At 32.1% G+C, this 24,171-nt stretch overlaps 2 protein-coding genes across 2 annotated transcripts; one reads left to right on the forward strand and one right to left on the reverse strand.

Moving 5' to 3' along the window:
* Window positions 1-7,081: 7,081 nt before the first annotated feature.
* LOC107618267 (FBD-associated F-box protein At4g10400-like) lies at window positions 7,082-11,306 on the forward strand. Its single transcript, XM_021112131.2, has 4 exons — window positions 7,082-7,966; window positions 8,504-8,653; window positions 8,755-9,046; window positions 10,737-11,306. Exons 1-4 carry the CDS (start codon window positions 7,082-7,084, stop codon window positions 10,751-10,753), a joined length of 1,344 nt encoding a protein of 447 aa, XP_020967790.1. The 3' UTR covers window positions 10,754-11,306.
* Window positions 11,307-14,770: 3,464 nt separating this feature from the next.
* LOC110266350 (uncharacterized) lies at window positions 14,771-19,319 on the reverse strand. Its single transcript, XM_021110835.2, has 4 exons — window positions 18,804-19,319; window positions 18,551-18,754; window positions 15,253-15,450; window positions 14,771-15,154 (listed from the first exon to the last, which is right to left on the reverse strand). The coding sequence occupies exons 1-4, from the start codon at window positions 19,317-19,319 to the stop codon at window positions 14,771-14,773; spliced, it is 1,302 nt and encodes a 433-aa protein (XP_020966494.2).
* Between the last annotated feature and the right edge of the window lie 4,852 nt (window positions 19,320-24,171).

Here is a 24,171-nt window from a genome sequence, read left to right on the forward strand (position 1 = left end):
TTATCCCTTACTTCTGATTTTAAATATATATCAGAAAATGTCCAAACACATATGGTGAAGATTTTTATCATTGTTATATTTGGAGGATTATAATCATGCTGATTATTTGTGACTTTAGAATTGTTTAAGTTGCTTAACACTGAATCAATGTTAGGCCAGTGTCCCATATTAATTCTTAAATTTTTTTTGTTGATGTCTATGAATACTTCTTAAAAAAATATGTAATCTGGTTTGATGCCCTGTTTTTCTATTTTCTTTTTTTCTGCATGACTTGTAACTAATTGTGCACATATAGAATGAAGAGTGAGTTAGTTAATTGAGTTAGGTTTAGACTAGTTGTATTTATCTCTAGTTAGTAGGTCCACTTAGATAGAGTTTATATACATAAAACGTGTAATGTGTAAGATTGCTGACCATCCTTTTCTTCATCTCTGTAATTTTTCTCTCTAACACTAATGAGAATCAGAATACAGAACTTCCTCTCTTCCATATTCCACTCTTGAGTCACACACGGTTAAAGTACTCGAGCTAATCAAAGTCACCTGGTCTTAATGTTTCTGATTGTTCCTTAGTATGCTTGTCCTAGCTTGAACAACTAGCTGAAGTAGGATTTTTATTGGAGAGATACATTCTTGTTCTATTTAATTTTTTGGTGGATTTTGAGGGATAAAAATGATATCTACAATTCTGATGGTGGATGAGGTGCTAACAAAGTAGTAAGTATGATCCGGAGTTCAGCTTGAGAAATACTTGTCATCTTTAATATGCACATTTTTTAATCTCTTTTTTTGCTCTGTTATGTTCGGGTGTCTCTTTCTATAAATTCGGTTAAAGTGAATTGTGAAATTAGCCAGAGTTTCCTTAGTGGGTCAACAGGTTTTGGTTGTCTTATTCGCAATTCAGATGGGTGTTGGCCTGTTGGGTAAAAAGTTGCTCTGAAAAGCTAGAAAATGCTAATGTATATTCTCCAGGTCGAACTTCATGTTATTTCAAGGAGTTTAATCATTGTTTGAAAGTGTTGTTTTGTTTGGATGCCTTTTTTACGGTGCATAGGAAGAAGATTGACGATATTATTTTGAAAAGAGATTTAGTGAAAAAGATTTTAGAGACTCTGAGTTAGATCTGGAAGACTTGCATCACCTTGATTCAAAGAACATCTAATCACATAACTGATCTTATGAATAAAAATGCTGCTTTAAATTTGGAGGAATATGTGGAATGAATTTAGCCTTGAAATGAGCTCCATCATTTCATTTGCTTAGATAGGAACTAAGCCAATTAATTTGGCTTTGTTTTCTCATTTTTTCTGTTTTCTTTTTCCTTTTTTGGCGGAATATTGATGGATATGGTTGTCCTGTAGAACCCTCTTTTTGAAAAGTCTTCAGTTTTAGCCAACACTGCAATGAAGATGAATTTCATGCATGAAAAAACAATAAACAAAAACAAGCATATAGAAGATGGAACCTCTAAAGTGCGGTCCCTTTGGTGAGTGAAGTTTGGTTATAACTTAAAAGAAAAGGCCTTTTAAAAAAAAGTGCAAACATGTCCATTGTAGTTCAATGCAGGTATAACATGATTTGATGATGACATAGAAGCTCTTTTGGAATCAATTGGGCTTGACATAGGTATTGTCCTCTCTAAATTTGGCAACTTGACATCTTATCATTTGCTCCACATGGGGTTGAACAAACATGTGGCTGCCGAAGAGCCTTAGCTCAGGTGGCGTTTCACCCCCTCCCCACCACTAAGGTCTAGAGTTTAAACTCTAGAGGATGCATTTGAGGGGAAAAATGTGATAAATGTGTGAGGGTGTGTGGGTGTGTTGTGTACTTAGAATTGGGGATTGTCCAATACACTGACAAAAAAAAAAAAGAACAAACATGTGGCTACTATCCAAAATAGATGATATATTGAGCCATAGGTGTGTCACTGTACAAGTCAAATAGTCAATAATGCTAATGTTTTCAGCAGAAAACAGAACATAGACATGAAAGAAAATCAATTTAAAGACAATAACAAAAGTCCTCAACAAAATGAAACTTCATTTCTCCTTTACCATAAACCTGCTCTGTTTTCAATCTAAGATATCTACTTCTTTAGCAATAGAAAACAATAACAACAATAAAGCATTTTATCTAGCAGGACATTCTCCATGGCTTGTAGAGAGCAAGAGGCAAAATCATAGTTCCAATCTCAAAATAAAATCTCAATTCATTGTATGTATCAAAGGAACAATTTGCATTAGCATGGGAAATTTCAGTACAACAAGTGCAATAAAAACTGATTCATGTAGTATTTCCGATCATGTACAAACACAATAATCAGATGGCAAAAAGAAAGATTAATACAAGTAGTAAGTTCAAAATCTTTATTTTATCTCTATAACATAAAAGGATATTTTACATCTCACAATATTATATTATTATTATTATTATTCTTGTGCACAACATTTTTACTTTCTAAAGCCACACAATCTAAATCTATAATATTACTACTCAAATGAAACATAAATTGCATTTCCATTTGTCTTAATCAACTTCTTCAATCTTAGGACCGGCACCATTGTTGCCACCAGATGAAGCATTTCCATGAGATGCACCATCTACTCCACCTCCCATAGGCATGTGTCACCAGCACCACCTTGGTACATCTTGGAAGTTATTGGATTACACAAACTTTCTAACTCCTACAACTTATCTTCAAATTCATCCACCTCAGCCAATTGATTCCCTTCAACTTGATGAGAGATCATATTTTACTAAATAATTAAAGAAAAAATTGAGAGAATTCATTCTCTATATATAAATCTCTGAAATTTTGTTATGATAAATTCATAAATTTTTCTAAAAAATAAAATATTAAATAAGTTTAAGAAAATTTTGGTAAGGACTAAATAAGTGGAAAAGAAAGTATCAAGTAAGTTTGTGAAAGAATTAAAACGTTAGAATTATTCATAAAGATTGATAACTTATGATATTATCATTTATCTTTTATCATTATAATTTTTGGAAGACTTATTTAATATTTTTTTAAAGTTCATTACAAAACTTTTAAGGATTTTATTTTAAATAAATAAATTAAATTTTATATTTAAAATTATATATATATTTAAATTATTTATATTTTATTGTATTTATCTCGTTTGCACTGACAATAAAATAAATATATGTATAACTTAATTTTTTTTTCAAAGGTAAGAAATTTGGGAGATTCTATGGTGCTTACCCAAAAAATCAATATAACATGTTGTCCTTATGTGTCAATTGTTGAGAATTATTGGAGGTTATTTTTTTTTTAAATGAAAAAGGGAAAAGAAAGATTAAATTAAAGTAATATAATAAAAATTTTATTATAATAGTTTATTATAATAATAAAAATTTTGAGAAATTTTTTAAATAAATAAATTAAATATTTTATTTATCAAAATATATTATTATAAAAATATTTATTAATTAATGTAATATTATTTATTCCATTTATATTAAAAACAAGATGTATATACATATATTTTGTTTACACTATAAATAAAATAATATAAACAAAATATTAAAAAAGTTTATTAATGTCTAAAATAATAATAATAAATATAAAATTAATTAATAAATATTTAGTTATCCAATAGTCAATTTATAGTTTATTTTAGATTATTTTAAAAAATAAAATTGATTTACATAACTCATCTAAGTTTTATGTTTTAACAATTTTATAATAAAAAATATCAAATATTTATTATTTTAATTAATTTTATACTTATTATTATTATTTTAGACATTAATAGACTTTTTTAATATTTTGTTTATATTAATTTATTTATAATGTAAACAATATATATATATATATAAAAGATCTTGTTTTTGGTCCATACCAGTCAAAGGACTTCTTAGCCATACTTACTTTGCATGAACACAGAAAAAAAGACAGTGTATGGTCGATTTCGCAGCGGCGTTACATCTTGGACAAGTCTCGGATCTCCCAGGCAGTCGTCGGTGAAGAAGATCCATCACCGAAAGGCGTTCTTGCAAGGCTCGCCAAAGAAAGATGCCAATTTTGGGGGAGCTTCATTTTTCACAAGTTCGCACCCAAATGTTTCTTGTCCCTTGGAGGTTGGGATGAGTTCTAGAGGGAGATGACTGAACTGATAAGTTACTCGGTATCCGGAGGAGACTTCATAATTACTAGATTTATAGAACATCCATGTAAGTTTATTATTAGGGTTAATGTTCAAATTCGTCCCTGAAAGATCACGCGATCTTCATTTTTGTCCCCGAATGATTTTTTTAATCAAATTAGTCCCTGAAAGATAAACTGTTAGTCAAATTAGTCCTTCCGTTAATTGGATGATGACGTGTCACGTTAAGTGCCATGTGGCATGATGACGTGACACGTGGCATGCCGCGTGTCACTTGACATATAAAAATTTTTTTTATTAGTCAAAATAGTCCTTGAAAGTCCAGACGTAAGTCATTTTCATCCCTCAAATTTTAAAAATTAGTCAAACTAGTCCTTATATAATTTTTTTTAATTTTTACTTCATAAAATTATCTCTCTCCTTTAATTCTTCTCAAAATCTCTCTTATTCTTTTCTATTCTAAAATATTTTTCTTACATTACTACATTTTGCTGGAATATATATATATATACTCAAAATTGGTATTTATTAACCTAAACAAAGTTATATGCTCAAAATAAAAATTTATGTATGTTAACCTAAACAAAGTTATACCACTATTTTTTTCCTACTACATCTTTTTTTTTTTTTCATTACAATATTACTTATATATAGGATGTAATAGTAGTAATACTTAGAGTCAAAATTCAAGAAGATCCACAAATTTTGCTTCAATTCCAAACTTTACAAAATATTAAAAATTTGTTGGTTAATTATTATTATTATTATTATTATAAACGAATTGTTTCTTTAGCGTAATACGTGCAAATATCATAATAAATTTTTGTGTGTTTCATATGTTTGAGATAGATTATATAATTTTTCTTTTAATTTCACAAATTAATGAGATAAAATGAAATAGGAAATATTATACCTATGCATAACACAGGCTACTTCGCACTAGTATATTATATAAATATATATGCTTCGTATTAAAATAAAATTTCTTTTGTTTTAAATGAAATATTTAAAAAATTATATTAGAATATTAAGATTCAAAAAGTGATTCCATAAACCAGTTTTTCAATTATTGAGTTTTACTATATAAATTAAATAATAATAAAAGTTATAATTTTAAAAAATTTAAAAGATTTAAAATTTAAAATAATTACTATATTATTTAGTAAATTTAAAATATTAAATTTTTAAATATATAATCAACAATAATTTGATAAACTCATTTAAATAAAAAAAATTCACATAAAAAATTACAATTTGAAAATGTAAAATTTTAAAATACAAATGACAAAATAACTTTATAAAAATTTAATTATTTTTATTATTTTATGTAAAGAGAATTTTTTTTATTAAGGTTTAAAAAATAATATTAAAATTAGTAGTATAAAAAAATATTATAAATTTAATATTATAAAAAAAATTATATAAGGACTAGTTTGACTAATTTTTAAAATTTGAAGGATGAAAATGACTTACGTCTGGACTTTCAAGGACTATTTTAACTAATAAATTTTTTTTTTATATGTCAAGTGACACGTGGCACTGACCTGTCACGTGGCGTGCCACGTGTTACTGACCTGCCACGTGGCGTGTCATGTCATCATGCCACGTGGCACTTAACATGACACGTCATCATCCAATTGACGGAAGGATTAATTTGACTAACAGTTTATCTTTCAGGGACTAATTTGATTAAAAAATCATTCGGGGACGAAAATGAAGATCGCGTGATCTTTCAGGGACAAATTTGAACATTAACCCTTTATCATTACCTTCAACAATTTTTGTTAGTAAAATCTGATTGCTGATTTGGGCTGAAAACATGCTTTGAATGATCTGCTGATTCCATTGTTTATTGGGAGCTAACAGGTTACTGATTCTGATTACTGCTTGGTTTGTCGAGAAAGCGTTCAGGCGCAGGGGAGGTGAAAATTGTTAAGGAGAAAGAATTCATGGATTGGAGAAGATATTCACAGACTGACCTGTTTCAATGTTTCAGATAAGATCTTTCTCGGTGATCTTTTGGCTTTCCAGCATGCTCTTCCAACCCCACGAAGGTGAGTTCTCGCTTTCTACATTCATAATATCTCTGTATCGTTAATACTTGCGTTTTAGAACTTGAGTAAATAGTGAGTTTGGTTGAGTTGTAAGTCGCCAGCATTGTTTTTCTACCAAGGCCAAATTTTGAGCTCTCAAGTCTTTAAAACCCAATCCTCCATCCCTCTAATCTTGACATAGTATCCCAACTCACTTAGTAAATCTTTCTTTGGCCCCTTCTGTCCCCACCAAAATTGTAAATAAAATATGTATCTCATTTACGGTTACAAGATAATGCTATTTGACAATTAAAATGGAGATAATTTATTTTAATTTGATTCAAAGAGTTATAATTTGCATATTAAATTTTGCATACAGCAATTTATTAATCAATAATAAAGCCTTAAATAAAGCTCAAATTTACTGCGAATTAATTGTTAATTTATAAAATACTGTGAAAAATAAAAAAAATTATAATTTACATAATTACTTTATATCGATTTGAATTTATTTTCAGTTCAATCTAATTCAAATTATTATGATTTGATTGGATTATTTTATATCCTTTCAAATTTATAATTTTTTATTATTAACTTTTTTTTATGAATTACATTCCATCCAAATTTTAACTTTTAAAAATTCTAAATCATTGATTGGTTTTTCAAATCTAATTAAATCGAGTTAAAATAAAAGATAATAATTTAAATTAAATCAAATCAAAAAATAAATTCAAATCATAGGATACCTTTTATAATAATCTTAATCAAATCTATATAATCAAAAAATCAAACAAACAAACACCCTTGGTTCTCCTTTAAATCCTAAACCCTAGTAGTCACCAAAAAAAAAAAACCCTAAACCCTAGAGTTGAGTCTAACCCTCTCCGGAGACAAACTTAAGAAAGTGAAACCATCAACCATGAACATGGATAGGATCAGTTTGTTACCGGATTCTATCCTTTGCGACATTCTTTCATACCTCCCAACAAAAGAAGCTGTATCCACCAGCATCCTCTCTCGCAGGTGGCGCCATGTTTGGAAGGATCTTCAAGTCCTTGACATAGATAATATACGCTTTCGGTACACTCAGGAATGGGAAGCTCGATTTGTTTCATATGTGAATGCTATTCTAGCTCAGCGCAATGCAGATTGCCCCATCGAAAAGTTCCGCCTCATTTGTAAAGAAGATTCAGAATATAGTCTACCCATCTTAACATGGCTTGATGCCATTATTAGGCCCCACCTCCAAGAATTGTATCTCTACCTTGATCTAGTGGTTGGAATTGACTTGCCTGAAGCCATACTCACTTTTCCATCACTCAAGTCCCTTGTTTTGAAACGTGGTGATTATTTCGATTATTATCCAGAGTTTCCAAATGTTTATTTGCCATCCCTCAAGAACCTAGAGTTAGATACCCTCTGTGTGGACCCCAGCAAACTTTTATCCGGCTGCCCTGTTCTTGAAAATCTTATGCTCATTGTACCGGATAGATTCTATGGTAGTTATGTTTATATACCTACAATCCAGATGCCTCGCACATTGAAAAGTTTAATCTTTGAAGATAAAAGCACCGTGGATAATGACATTAACCATCGTGTGATAGATACGCCATCTCTTGAATACCTCTATATGAAAATAATCGCGAAATCTAAGCTACAGGTTTCGTTTAGCAATTTCCCTAACATGGTGGAGGCGCATCTTCATATTCATCATGAACATGCTGTGCATGTCCCTTGGGTTCCTGAGCTTCTTCTGGCACTCCGCGAAACAAAATTGTTGGCATTGAAACATCTCACAACACTGGTAACATGCTTATGATAGGATTTGTTCGAGCGAAATTTTATGAAAAAATCTTTTTAATTTTTATGTAATTTTTTTTATAAAATTTTATAAAAAATTAAAGTAATTGTATGTTTAGATATTTAAGTAAAAGGTTTAGTTGTTGAAAGATGGAGCATTCTTTAAATTCGTCCATAAATATTTTTTTAAACAAATTGGTTCTTCAAAAAAATATTTTTTTCGTCATCATTATGTATGCTATCTGATAATGGCTTGAAAGGTCAAAAATGATTAATTTATAATATTTAAAGAACTAATTTGATTTATAAAATTTTTTAGGGATAAATTTAGAGAATGCTCAATTTTTTAAGGATTAATTTGATTATTAATCTTTCTTTTATCTAATAATTATATTTATATACAATAATATAAAAATATTTTTCTAACAATTTAATAATACCCAAACAAACTCATAATCCCATGATTCCTCAAGCTAATTTGAATTTATAACTGTATTATGAATTATGAAATATAATTTATGTGTTCTCATCTTCTATACAGTGCTTCTTTAGTGGTGTAACTTTCGGGATTCCGGAATTTCCCCGTTTGCTGAATCTAGAGCTTGATGTTCCATGTTTGAACACAGACTTCCTGCTAAACTTCCTTCATAATTGTCATGTACTTGAAGCTCTCGCGGTTCATGTTTGGAAGGTATCAATACATTTCAGTTAAAGACTAATGTCTCTATTTCTTTTTCTGTTGTTGTTTTCCGAGTCAATTGAGAAGTGTTATTATTTCATTTTTTGGGCCAGAGTGATATTTTTCGTCAGTATTATGGGCCAGCACCACCAACCATGGTTCCCAATTGTGTGACGTCACATCTCAAGAGTTTTGAGTTTAGAGGATATAAAGACTCTGCAGGTCAGCGTGAATTTATTGCATATCTTTTACAAAGAGGACTTGCTTTGAAGACTGTCACAATTCATCTTACATATGTTTTCGGCCAAGATACAAGATATGATATTGTCAGGGAATTATCTGCCATACCAAGGGGCTCTACAACATGTCAACTAAATTTCATTGACCTAAATCCTGTTAAACATGGTATGAACTCTCACTATCTCTATTCTCTGTTGTTCATTGATCAAAGTTGTTGAGAAAAAAATATCATGTTAGAACCTTAGAAGTTTTAAAAATTATTCAAGTTGCGTAACAGTTGAGTCAATTTTAGGCCAGTGTTCCACCTAAATTATTAAAAGATTTGTTGATGCTTATGAATGATTATGCACTTGAACATAATATCGGTGATTTGGATTTGCTAACTTTGATATTGGTAAGTATTTTGATTTCTCGAATTTCATCCTTAAAAAGTCTAGGGTTTTTTGTCTCTGATCCTTAGAAATTTATATATGCTGTTTAATGCTTTGAGTTGCACATATCCATTTGTGATGCATGTTGATGATGCAATATTGTATCTAAGGGTTGGAGAGAATTAGGTAAAAATCAGAGTGAACTAGGGCTGGCAATTCATACCCTACCCGCGGGTACCCAATTCGGTCCAACTCGTTCGGATAGGATAGGATACCCTACCCGCTGCGGGTAGGGTAGGGTACAGTCCGGATATGCCTGCGGGTAGGGTAGGGTACGGGTTTAGGGTGTACCCTACCCTACCCTATCCGCACCTCAAATATAACACATATTTTATAAAAATTAGGTATATAATGAAGGAATTGAGAGTTAAACCTACAACCTCTCTTATGTAATGACTTATAATAAGTGAATAACCACTAAACTAGTTAGTTAATTTAGTAATTTAGAGCATTAGTTTGTTATTTTTTATATTATTAATATGTATAAAATTTGAAATGATTGAATTTTATGTTTATTTTAAAAAAATTTGATATTTCTGCGGGTAGGGTAGGGTAGAGTAGGGTTTAAAACTTTAGGATGCGGGTAGGGTTAGGGTTGAGAAATTCTCAACCTGCGAGTAGGATAGGGTAGAATTTTAATAGAATTTTCAACCCGCGGGTAAGGTTAGGGTAGAGTCCAAACCCTACCCTACCCTACCCTACCCCTTGCTAGCCCTAGAGTGAACAAAATAGAAATTTCAAAAATTAAGACCAAAGAAAAAAAATAGTTTTTAATTACATTATGTCTACTTACAGGATTATATTATACTCTTATTTATAGTATACTTCTTTAAGTGGACTATAAATCTAATACTAATCCGTCCTTTCCTTCAAAACAACCTTGTCCCTCAAGATTGCGGAAAAATTATACAGCCTAATTAAAATTGTAAATACCAATTACAATTAATATAGAACCAATTAATCCTAAAATAATATTTTCTATCTTATTTCTGCCGGAAGAACCATCAAAGGCGCACACCGCTTTCTCCAAACTGAACTAGTTTTGGTGAATGAGTAGGGTCAGATAGTTTTCCAACACCATCATCCGTCTTTAGTTCCTCCTTCCCCTTTCTCCCTCACTGCTAGTTCATCAACATTGGCACTGTTAATCGCGATCACGGTAGATAATTCCATATATGTTTCTAAACCTTTTACTTGTTGAATTGCTGGTGTTGTCATAACATGAATTGTGATTGATGTTGGAACTGGACCCTGAAATGTTGATTGAATTTCTGGATCTGAGATTTGAATTTTCACTTGTGCTGTAGTTTTTGGTAACACTGGATCTGGATTTTGAAATTGTGATTGATCTGTAAGTTTTATTCAATCTTCTTGTTATTGGACTTGTAAATTGAAATCTGATGATTCTTCTCCTGTTGTGATAGGATGCAATTCTTGGTGACAAATTTGATACTTATGCAAGAGATGTTCGATAGGATTGAGCGAGAATCTGGCTGATATTTATGCAGAAAAACAATATAAAATACCATTCTGTCTGCATTTGGATTGTGCTTCTTCCAAAATCGGAACCGGCGGCCGGCGAGTGTCTTTCCCGTGAAACTTTTCTCAACTTCCAAAAATCTTTGCGCTTCTGCAATTCCTTGATCCTTCCAAAATTGTTAAGTGAGATATGCCAATGATAACCATCTCCTGTACCATCAAACTTAGGAGATTTAGTCAATAAAAACACCGTTTGATATGATATTATATCAAAAAATAAAGAGAATTAGATAAAAATCAGAAAAAATAGAATAGAAATCTCTAAAATTAAGGCTAAAGAAAAAAAAATTAACTTTTAAGTATATCATATTCCTATTTATAGTATAATTCTCTAATTAGATTATACGCTCATATTACTCTAATAGTTGATAGCAAGTTAACAACTCTACAATCAGATCAACTGCAAAACGATTTTGGATGCATGATTAGGATATGAATCATGTTTTTATTTTTTACTTTTCTGTGAGTCTTTTTTCGCTTAATTTATTGAGCAATTCATAATTATTTGTTCTTATACTATGTTTTTGAGAATTGTTAAGATCATTTGTTTTCTCCAACGAAATGCTTTCTGGATGCCCTTATTTTGCAAAAAGAGGTAGTGGAAATTTTTTTTATTTGGTTAGTTGTTTTGGTATTGGTTTGCTTGGTCATATTAATTATAAAAGAAACCTTTTATTTTCTACTCTAACTGGTTTTTAGAAGCACAACTAAACAATTGAAAGGTTAACAAAAGTTTTCTTTTCCCAGAAAATATTTTATTCATATTATAAACCAGATACTAAATTAGTTGTTACAGATTATGAATATTTATATATAATGATTGATCTTTTATGTATACATAATATTTTTAATATTGTATATATTTATATGCTTTTAAAATAGAAAAATTATTTGTTGGTAGCAATAATAAAGTTTATGATTAAATTGATATATTTATATTAAAATTTTCTCTCTTCAAATATTTATATTTGAACAACATGGATAATTGAATTTGGAGATATTTACTCATTATTCGTGAGTAAAATTTCAAAGTTCTTTTAGCTAAAACCGATTTGGACCAATACAATTCCATATGAAAGAAACTTTTTTGTTGGGTGATAATGATATAAATAAGAAAAAAGAACCTTATAATTAAGGGTGTTTGCAATATCATTTTGAGTCAAAATTTATAAGATTAGAACATTAATTTTGCTTGTGATGCATTTTGAATTGAAATATTGGATGATTTTGGTTATACATTCCAATCCGATTTATTTCAAGTGGTTTGGATTTGATTAAATTTGTAGTTTTATAAATTAAAAAAGATTAAATACACATAACAATTAATCTTAATATCAAATTTTAAATAATCAACAATGACATAACAAATTTTAATAGTATTTTAAAGAGAAATGTTATAGAGTCATTATATTTTATTATTTTTTACCATCACTTTTAGCTATTAATTCAATTTTTTTAGTTTAGTAATCTAACAATATATTTTAGCCTATATTTTTAAATATTGATAGTTAATTGATGATTAAAAATAATAAACTCTAGTCTTTTAGCATTTTTCTATCTTAAAAAATCAATAATAGTATAATAATATAAATAAAATTATAGTTTGTTTGAAATAAAAAATAATTCTTTTTTAAAATTCATAAAAATAATAATATATGAATAAGACAAATGTATAGCAAATTAAACATGTTATGATTAAAATTTTAAATATAATAATAAAGTAATAATATTATATTACGTTGTGTGTTTTGAATAATTTTAAAAAGAAGATCTGAAATTTGATCTGAACAACGTAATTTGCTAAAAATAAAATTCATCTTAAAAACTAATGTCTCTATTTGTTTTATAATATACTTTTATAATATACCTCTCTAATTAGACTATAGCCCATATTAATTCTAATAGTTGACAACAAGTTAAAAACTTTACAATCTGATCAACTGCAAAATAATTTTGGATGCATGACAAGGATATGAATCATGTTTTTATTTTTTACTTTTCTGCGAGTCTTTTTTTGCTTAATTTATTGAGCAATTCATAATTATTTTTTATCTTTTAATTTGTTCTTATACTATGTTTTTTAGAATTGTTGAGATAATTTATTTTCTCTAACAAAATGCTTTTTCGATGCACTTGTTTTGCAAAAAAAAGGCAGAGGTAATTTTTCAATTTTTTTATTTAGTTTGTTGTTTTGGTATTGGTTTACTTGTTGGTCATATTAATTAAAAGAAACTTTTTATTTTCTACTCTGATTGGTTTTTAAAAGCACAATTAAAATAATTCAAAGATTAACAAAAGATTTTTTTCTAGCTAATTACTTTGATTCAAAAGACAACTAATCACCCAACTGATTTTATGGCTAAAATTAAAATGCTGAATAAATAACCAAATGTACTCATGAAAGATGAAAACGCTGACAATTGTATCCATATCAGACCGAAACTAACTTTGTACCCATTGAAGATGCGGTCCGTGTGACAGATATACCCTGCCTTAGTTTGACACCAGCTTCGTGCTTATACGAACCTACGTGGCACTCCAAACCCCCCAAACCCCTATCTACGTGGATTTGAACGTTATTATAAGGATTAACCCATGTAGTGGAAACCCTAGGGAGTCATCTTCCCCAGTTCGAACCACACCCCAGTAAATGCAATTGACTTCAACCTCATCCAGTTTCAAGTGCACATAAGGAGAGAAGGAATTTTCTCGTGAGCCCTGGCATGTCGTTGCGAAGATATAACTCTCCTGCAAGTGATGGAACTCGCAGCAGTTCATCGAGTTCGAAGAGGATGAAGGGAAAGATGCTCGACGGGAAATGCTTGTGTGGGAGGGATGTTGTGTTGATGGAGTCTGGCACCATGACAAACCCTAATAGATGGTTCATCAGATGTCCTGGGTGGGGGGTAATGTACACGCTGTGTTCTTGTTCAGGTTAGAAATCTATTTTTGACATTGTAGTTGACACTTTGGTTGGTTTATTTTTTCCAGACAAGAGATTGCAAATACTTTGTGTGGGTGGATGAAATTGAAGAAGGATGGGAGGGCTTAGCAAGAGCTTTAGCAAAAAGAAATTCCGATCAGTCTTATCCAAGGCATGAGGATGGCGTGACTGTAACGACTGCTCTGGAAAATCAGCCAGCATCGTCGATGATGTCCAGGAAATTGGAAAAATTTAGGGGTGAAGTTAGGGGGAACTTAGGGGAATGAGACTGTTGCTCTCAACCATTGCGTTGGGGGTTGCCTTCTGTTTAATTTTTGAGTTGTATTTGGTTATGAAAGTGTAAGATGTGTATGAGTTGGGAACTTTGGTATGACATGCTGCTTAAGTGATTGTATAACTTTGATCTGGTTTTTATTAATTCTGATAATGGAAAATAGGCACGAAGATTTCGATCTCTGGTAGTGTTATGTTTAGTTGTAGTTGATGCAGCCATGTAGATTGACGTAAAGTTTATCTTGACACAATGCTATTGTAAACTCACCTGAATCTGTCTATTCCTCTTAAGGAAGCAAGTATAAGTAGAACAAGAAACATAGCAACAATATGCATTCGGTTTCTATTCCAAGGATTCATCCAAAATTAGAAAATGCTGTGCTGTCAAAAGACTGATAAAATAACCATTGTAAATAGTGGATTCTGATTCACAAAAAATAAGAGTTATGACATAAGCCAAACCAGACCATGTTTGGTTGCTCAAAAAACACCCTGAAATCAAGTTTAACTACCTTATCCTAAACCAGACCATGAAAATTACACAATACAAGAGTCTCGAGTTGCTCTTTAATATAACAAAACAACCAAATGCCAGCAACAGTTTTTGACGACCATAGTCGAGTACATTAAAAAACGAAAACATAACATTAATGAACCATGAAATTCCTATGTTGATTGAGTCTCCAAACCCATGAGTTTCTATCAAAGTGGAGTTGAGTTACTGCTCCCACTTGAAACACCTGTTTTTGATCCACTGAAGGGGCCTTTCCTTCCACGTCCCCTGCTATGAAATCCACCCCGACCAGCTGTACCTCGGCCCGTAGCACCCGTAGTCACTCCCGGCATTGGCATGAATTGCACGAACCGTCTGGATGTCCCAGCACTAGCACCTTGCAGTGGATGCGCTGTAGTTTCAGAGTTGTGTGTGGATGGGGTGTTAGTTGGTTTGTTGGCAGATGGGGTAGGTGGTTGCTGTGTTTTTGCAATGGGAGGGGGTCGCTTAACACTTCTCCTTTTAAATTGTTTCCTGGTTGTTGCATTGTTGGTTGGAGGTTGCTGTTGTGTGGTTGTTGGCGGCGGCATTCCCTGTGGTGTGCCATGTTGCAGATAAGAAACAGATCTTAGAAGAGTTTCTTATTGTCGCAGCAATAACAAAATAATTATAACTAATGTAATGCACTTACTGGAGCAGGGTGTGGTGTTGCGGAATCATTTCCATCCTCAGTGGCTGCTGCTTCAGCGTCTGCAGCCTTTAATGTCTCCTCCCAGAACATTTCAGCCATCATGTCATCATCATAATCCCCTTCAGGCACCTGCGAAGCAGCACTCTCTTCACCCATTGCCACTTTTCTCTTTTTACAGGTCCTTTTATTATGACCAGCCTAAAGCAAAGAATACTTAATGTAAGTTGAACATACATCATAATTACATACTTATTGCATCCTGAACTGATATGAATAAATAACAAATATGAAATGTACTACCTGGAGGCAGAATTTGCAGACAATAGTTCCAATCCTCCTCTTTATTCTATGAGGGTCACTCTTATCAGTAGGGGCATCGTTTCTCTTGTCTCTCTTGTATGAAGGTCTCCCAATTGGTTTTCTGTACCGTGGTGGTAGAATAGGTAGGGTGTCTAGCTACTCCCAGAACTCCTGGCTTGGAACTGGCCGCATAGAACACTGATAGGCCGCATTATATGCACCCATGGTCAGCCAGTTATGGGCATACTCCTCTGGTCGCCTGTTTTGGTAAGCTAACGCAGCACATGCATGCCTACACGGGAGTCCAGTTAGTTGCCAAAGCCTACAACTGCAGGTAGCCTTGCCCAAATCCACACTGACCTTCACGGGCATACATTGGACTTCGTAAACATTGCCCGCATAATCTTCGATTGGTAGAGGCCTCCACTTGTTGCTCTCTCTCTTCTCCCTTTCTAACCTGCTCTGCTGGGTTGGGGCCAACCGTCCACTATACCCAACCAAGGCCTTCTTATTCCTAGCCATAATCCTCATTACATAGCACCTCACTTCCTCTAACATTGTAATTATTGGTTTGCCTCTCATTTTCTTCACCTTGGCGTTAAACACCTCGCAGTTATTGTTTGTGTAGTTGTCTGCTTTCGGATATTCACTAAAATGGGCCCTACTCCATTGTTTCGGACTGATCTTATCTAAGTATTCCCATGCTCCAACATTGATCTTCTTTAGCTTATCCATGGTAGCATTGAAGTCCTGTGTTGTGGTTGACTTAGCACATGACCACAGACACATTTTTAACTCTAAGTCACTCCATCTCTTGCGGAAGTTTTGCCATATATGCATGGCATAGAATCTATGGTTTGCATTTGGATAAATTTCCTGCACTGCAGGTATTAACCCCTGCATGCAGACATAAAAATCAATGTGACTCCAACACAACAATAATTCCAGGGGATAATATTAGTTAACAATCCTCACACTAATTTAGAAATAGGGTGAATATAAGTATGTGTAACATAATTAACACTGTCAGCAAGCATGCATACGTTTAACATATTCAGCAAGTAACATATCAGCCGTCAACATATTCAGCAAGTTACATATCAGCAAGTAACATCTCAGCCATCAACATATTCAGCATTTTAAATAGAGAAGAAGTTGTCATTTTAAATAAAATCACACATTTCTCTGGTTTTCTTTCTGAAAGTTGAGATTACTTTGTGTGAACTGAACACTTATTTCCTCTTAAATCTCAAGATCAACCAAGTATTTGATCTTAATACACTAGATAAATAAAAACACCAATATATAATATTATTCAAGGCCAAAAGCTTGTTATAGTACAACTAGTATGATTGCAGGAGTCCAGTGCAATAAAATTATTGACAATAACACAATGCCCACTACTGAAAAACTATTAACATTCTAACATTCCTCTTAAATCTCAAGGTTACACTGTTTTTAGAATTTTTTTACTAGACTAGAAATTTACCGGAAGAGAAGAGAATGTACAGAAAAAGATAAGGTCTCATACATCATACATATATGAAAGAAACAGATGGAATATCAGCTAAACAATGTAACAACACTTATCAGTCCCTTGGAATATCAACTAGACAAAACACCATTAAACTGACACTGTACAGAGCACCAAATGGAATCCAAAAAAATAATCCTATCCCAAATAAAGTCAATACTCGATAACTATATACATAAGCAATTAACTCTAATTCGCACCATACATCAACTGTATACATCAACTACACTAAACAGGCATAATGAAAAAGAGGAAGACTATCTACATAATATACCAGAATTCATTGCACTAAATTAATCAAAAAGGGTACCTTCTGCATATCTGACATAAAGTTAAAGCCTTTCACCTGAAAATCTCCGACGTCCTCTTGTAGTATCTCTAGGAACCACTTCCAACTTTCTTTATTTTCTGACTCCACAATTGCATAGGCAATAGGAAAGATATGATTATTTGCATCCTGTCCTATTGCTGTCAATAACTGCCCCCCGTAGTACCCTCTAAGAAAGGTCCCATCCAAACCTATTAAAGGTCTACATCCTCCCACAAATCCCTTCTTGCACGCATCAAAGCATACATATATCCTCAGAAACAAAGGATTCGAATCAGGCATAGGATTCGTATGTATCCTTACTGTCGAGCCAGGGTTAGTCTTTAGTATTTCATTACCATAATCACGAAGTCTTGCATACTGTGCAATCTCGGAACCCTCAATCCTCTCCTTCGCCTTCTTCATAGATCTGTAAATTTTCCTCTCATTGATGAGTACATCATACTCAGACCTGAAGTATTGGTCAGCCTCCCTCACTGTCAAGTTTGGTTGAACTCTAATCCTCTCCTCTAGCTCATCTATTACCCATTTCCCATCTGCTGACTTACAGTGATTATCTCTGCTACAAGTGTGTTCATTGACAAATGTCTTTACCTGATAACTTGCGGAAAACGTTCTCTTGGCACAGTAGATTTGCCAAGGACAGTCCTCATCATAGCATATAGCCTTGGATCTTGTTGAGTCACAACGAGCAAAGAATATGCTCCTGCCAATGTGGATATTAAACTTTCAGACAGCCTTCCTGAACTGGTTGAGAGTCTCAAACTCCATCCCCAATTCCAACCTCACCTGGCTAACCGGGGCATCAGCATTGCTCTGAGGAAAAACTGAAGTCTCAGTATCATCGTCACTTGCTATGCTATGCAAGTCCTCTGAAGAATAGCAATGATGTCCAGGGTTTTCATCAGAAAATTCATCCTCCTGAACTGGCACATAAAAGGTTGGTGGCTTGTCCGGATCAGGGTTCGGGATAAAGGATTGTCCTGTAGGGGGAGGCCTCCTGGTTGATCTCCTCTTTTTCCCCTTTTGCCCTCCATCAACCTCAAATGAAGGATTGCTTTGATTAGTTTGGGGGATCCTATTGGAATCAGAGGATCGGCCTGAATCAGGGATCGATTGGGAAAGTGGATTCCTACACGGCTGTGGGGTGTATTGGGTAAGTTGTTCGGGTTCAACAGGTTCAAAAACATTGGCTTCAGGCTGCTGGGAGGGTTGTGACTGACTTGATGGTGGCTGATCTGGTAAGACAGGGGTTGGAGGAGGCTGAGAAAACTATTCTGCTTTATGGGATGATGCTGGTGGTGGATCTGCTGTCTCCTGGGGCACACTGTGACTGTCCTCTTTTTGGGCCACAACTTCAGCCTGTTTATTTTCTTCATGGGCCTCTACCATGTTCTGGGCCTCACCCCTTCTTTGGTCCTCTTTCACAACTTGCACATTACCTACAATTTCAGCATCATCATGATCTTCCACTACTACCAATCTTCTCTTTGGACTCTTCTTTGGTGTTGGCGTCCTTTTGGCACATGTCTTTACTCTCCTCTTTGACGGAGTCATATAATTCTCCTCAACAATCACAGCCTGGTCCACCGGATGCTCTGTATACACATTGATTTTGTTACCATTCTTCACGGCTGCCTCATACATTCTAACTACGTCCATATCAACCCTTAGGTCCCTCAACCCATCATGAAGCTCCTTCCCCGGTTCTTGCCAGTAAAAATTAGAAACGGACGTATATCCAATGTCCTTCAACAAATCAGTTATAAAAAAACCGTTCAGTGTATCAACGTTCACCCTATTGATTTCTGTGACTTCACCACCAGTATAACTAATTGACCCACCAGGCCCTCTCTCAAACCGTCCTCTATGATTAATACACAGTGTTATATGGATGGTGGCCATTTCTGGAAATGAAAATACCCAACACAAGCTAAGAAAACATTGTATCTAACCACAGGTAACACAAACCCTAACCCAACTTTTCTACCAATCTTCAGCAATCACATGATTTCATTAGGTACAAGAATATGTCTAACTAATGGGAATGAAATGAAATTAATCAACAATGGCTATGAGATACCTCTGTTCGCTGAGCAGCAAAGGTCGTGACCTCTGCGCCGTCCACCACGACACCCTTGGGCTACGTATTGGCTTCGTACTGGCTTCTTCGACTTGGGGACGACGATGACGAAACCCCTTGATTCACCTTCTTCGCGTGGGAGTTATTCGCAACACGTCTCCGACTGGGAAAGCAACCGATCGCGACGTAAAGTCCTCTGCTAGGGCACACATTTCCTCTCCCGCGCAATGTTCCTCAAAAACCAAACAATTTGCAAAAAAAAAAGGGTTTAATCCACGTAGATAGGGGTTTGGGGGGTTTGGAGTGCCACGTAGGTTCGTATAAGCACGAAGCTGGTGTCAAACCAAGGCAGGGTATATCTGTCACACGGACCGCATCTTCAATGAGTACAAAGTTAATTTCAGTCTGATATAAGTATAATTGTCAGCATTTTCATCTTTCATTGGTACATTTGGTCATTTATTCTTAAAATGCTGCTTTAAATTAGAGGAGTATGTGAAAAGATTTTAGCCTTGGAATGAACTTTATCATTTTTTTTGCTCAGATAGGAACCAAACGTCCAAACCAATTAATTTAGCCTTCTTTTCTCTTCTTCTTTTTTTTTTTTCCAATTTTCTTTTTTCTTTTCTTTTTGATGCGTAGAGACAAAAAAAAAAAGCCACTATATAAAGTATATATGTGGTTTAATTATTCAATTGGTCTTTATAATTTTACCAAGTTTTTAATTAGGTTTTTGTATTTTTTTAATTAGATTTTTATATTATATCAAATTTTGTAATTAAATTTTAATAGTGATAAAAATATTAAAATTAACAAAATATTCTATTAAATAAAACGAAATATTCAATAACGTACCACCCATATTCTTTTGAGTTATGCTACACATTCAAGTCTTTTTGGCTTACAAGTCTTACAAGTTGGGCCAAATCTAACAAAAACTACATTCACCCACTGGAGCGTGATAACACGCGCATCACTCAACTATTTTCAAAGCGCGCTCTCACTCACCATTATGGAAGACACTTCTTCTTCACGTTCCTCCTTCTCCTCATCCTCTTCCTTCTTCTTCTCATTTTTCTTTGCGTTTCTCTTCCTTTTTCTTTGCGTGTTTCATCTTCATCGTTGTTTTTTTATTACTGTTGTTGTTGCTGCATTTTTTTCTTCCTCCTCTTTCTATTGATTTTGCAATATTATATTTTTTTTCTTTGTTTGATTTTTTCTCCCAAGAAGAATTATAAGAAAATGAAATAAGAAGATGAGGAAGAAGAAGCAGTAGAAAATGAAGAGGCAATAGAAGATGAAGAAGAAGAAGAAGAAGAGTTTTGAATTATGCAGAACTTATCAGAATAAAAATACACTCAAAAATTCTTAAAATACACCCAAATATCTTCGTATTACACCCAAATATCTTCGTGCTACATCCAAATTTGCTGTAAATACAGAAAAATATTTTCTCTAATGCTGCGTTTTTTCTTCTTCTTTTTTTCCTTATTTCTTTCTTTCTTTTAGTTAAATGAATGTAAGTTCATCCTCTTTCAAGTAATTTTGCAGCATTATGTGTTTCTTCTTCTCCTTTGTTTGATTTTTTTGTTTTTATTCTTGTTAAGAGAGTAAAACAAGAAGAAACTTGAGAATGTAATATAAAAAAAGAAGATGAATAAGAAAAAAAGAAGAAGAAGATGGTGATGATGATAAAAAAAAAAAGAAACAGTAGAAGATGAAAAGGAGGAAGAGGGAGAGTTTTAAACTATGCAAAACTTATCAGAATAAAAATACACCCAAAAATTCTTAAAATACACCAAAATATCTTCGTGTTACACCCAAATATCTTCGTACTACACCCAAATTTGTTGCAGAAAAATATTTCCTCTAATGCTATATTTTTTCTTCTAAATTGAACCACACCTTAGCCTTGGATTCAAAACAATAATCAATTTCGTTCTGGTTCAATTGACAATATGAATTTGAATTATTTATTATTTTCAACAAACGAGATAACTGATGATGAAGGAGAAAGAGAAAACGAAAAGCGGAGAAGAAATTTCAATGAAAAAAGAAAAAGGAAGAGAAGGAAGAAGAAGAGGTGGTGTTGATGACGACGATAACGAGAGAGAAAAATTACGAAAAAGAAGAAGAAGAGGCACGGAGAAAGAAGAAGAATAAGAAGAAGAAGAAAAAGAGGAGGCACGGAGAAAGAAGAAGAAGAAGAAAAAGAGGCACGGAGAAAAACATGAAAAATGCATGAATATAAATGACTTGTATGAAAAAACGCTTGTATGTGGAGAATAACTCTATTCTTTTTGTTTAATGAAATATTCTATCAATTCTAAGGTTTTTGACACGGTAATGACTTAATTACAAAATCATATATGGTGTAAGATCTAATTGAAAATAAAAAATATAAGGACTTAATTTAAAATTCAATGTAATTATAGAGACCAACAGAATAATTAAACTAGTATATATTTATGTATATTTATAATACATATTGATTTACAAACGTTTTTTTATTAAATTATCAATTATTTAAATAATTAAATATGCAATAAACAAATAACCAAACTTATTTATGGTAATATAATAATCTTTTTATAAAATACAAAACACGTATTTTAATATACAGTAACTAATTAATGATTAATTTTTTATATCATATAATATGATTGAATTTAGATATAAATAATTTTTTTTTAGAAATATGACACATATAAGTCTCTGAACAATTTTTGTGATAAATATATAGATCTTTTTAGAAAATAAAATATTAAACGAGTCTAAAAAAAATTAAGAAGGCTAAATAAGTGGAAAAAGATGAGATAGTGATGATGGTTGTTGGTCATATTATAGAAAAAAACTTTGTAGAATTTGAATTCTACCCACAAATCATAAATAAAATTTCTACCTATTAATTTTCATCACTACCTAACTATTTTTTTAAGAGAGTGATCGTATTATCTCAAAATAATTTTATTAGGGGTCAAAATGTTTCTATTTTTTTTTTTTTACAGAAATCGTCTTATTCTTAAAAACATGGATCAGAGATTGGATTAGTGTTTATTCGATATCATTCATCTCTTATCATTATAATTTTTTGAAGACTTATTTAACAATTTTTTTTAAGTAGACCGCAAAACTTTTAAGCATTTTATTTTAAATAAATAAATTAAATTTTATATTTACAATTATATCAAACTTTTTAAAATTATTTATATTTTATTATTTATTTGCTTTGCAGTGACAACAAAATAAATAAATAAATAAATATATATATATATATATATGTTAATGTTGATCGAAAAAATATTTTCGATAAGAGTGGATCAATTCGAAATGGGTCAGGCATGGTTTTTCGAGAAAATATACGCATGAATTCGAAGTTGGAAGTAATGGGCGCTGATTTGGATTTCGATTGTGCTTGTTAATCGAGTAGGCCTGATCAAATAAGGAGATTCGATTAGAAAGATTAAGTAAGGTCTTCGATGAGCTTATCGAATAGTCATAGAAGTGGGAGAGTTAGTGACTTTTATTACACGAGGAAATTATGGAAATATCTACAATCATGCGGCGGAAACGGTTACCAAGAGAGACTGCACTTCAAATTTGAAATTTTATGTTTAATTGTAATTAATTGTAAATTAATTGTCAGTTATATAGGATTAGCCTATAAATACTAAGAAGTATTAGTGAATAAAGGTTGGAACTTTTACTCAGAAAACACTCAAGCACACTCACATCCCAGAAAATTTCTGAGTTTTCAATCGAGTAACTTTTCTGTAGGGTTCCTCCCATCGTTTCATTCTTTCAGTTTATTCCTTTGTAAACTTTATGTTTTAAGCAAGTTTATTTTTCCAAGTATTCTTTATCTTCATCTTTGTTCAATTTATATTTCTGCATTGTTTACTTTTAATTGATTCAGTTAAAGGCATTTTAACGCTTTCTTTTAATTTCAACGCAATCTTTTCCGATTTCAGTACATTGTCTTTTTGAAAATATTGTTTATTTATTTCTTTTATTGTTTTACGAGTTTTTAATTCACCTTTATCCAATTACCTGTCTAATCGAAGACGCTTTTGATGCACTTTTAAAAAATTGGTACTCGCATAGAGAAGTAGGTTTCGCTCCCAGACCACTAAATATCGAACCACCATCAATTTGCTAAAAATCGACAAAATAATTACAGCATAAAAATAAGATATATATCTCATTTAGAAAATCATAATCTTTGATAATTGAAATAAATATACTTTATTGTAATTTAAGTTTGTCAATTTAATTTTATTTACAATATAATTTTACAATTTGTATAATTGCATTATATCGATTTGAATTTATTTTTTAGTCGAATTTAATTTAAATTATTGTGACTTGATTGATCCTTTCAAATTTTATAAATTTTTATTATTCATTCTTTTGTAGAATTAATTTACATCCGATCCAAATTTTAACTTTAGAAATTAGTGTATATTTTCGTGTCCTACATAGGATAATACATAAAATTTTATAACAAAATTTATTAAAATTTAAATAAAAAATATATATAATAATTATTATTATAAATATTTTATAATTTAAAATATTAAAAATAATTAATATTTATTTTAATCAATTTGGATTGATTGAACGGTTATCTCATTTGTCTGCTTAAGCAAGTATTTGGAGTTCGAATCTCACCCT

The sequence above is a fragment of the Arachis ipaensis genome, chromosome B9, assembly GCF_059453495.1.
Source record: "Arachis ipaensis isolate K30076 ecotype BB chromosome B9, ASM5945349v1, whole genome shotgun sequence".
Lineage (NCBI taxonomy): Eukaryota > Viridiplantae > Streptophyta > Magnoliopsida > Fabales > Fabaceae > Arachis > Arachis ipaensis.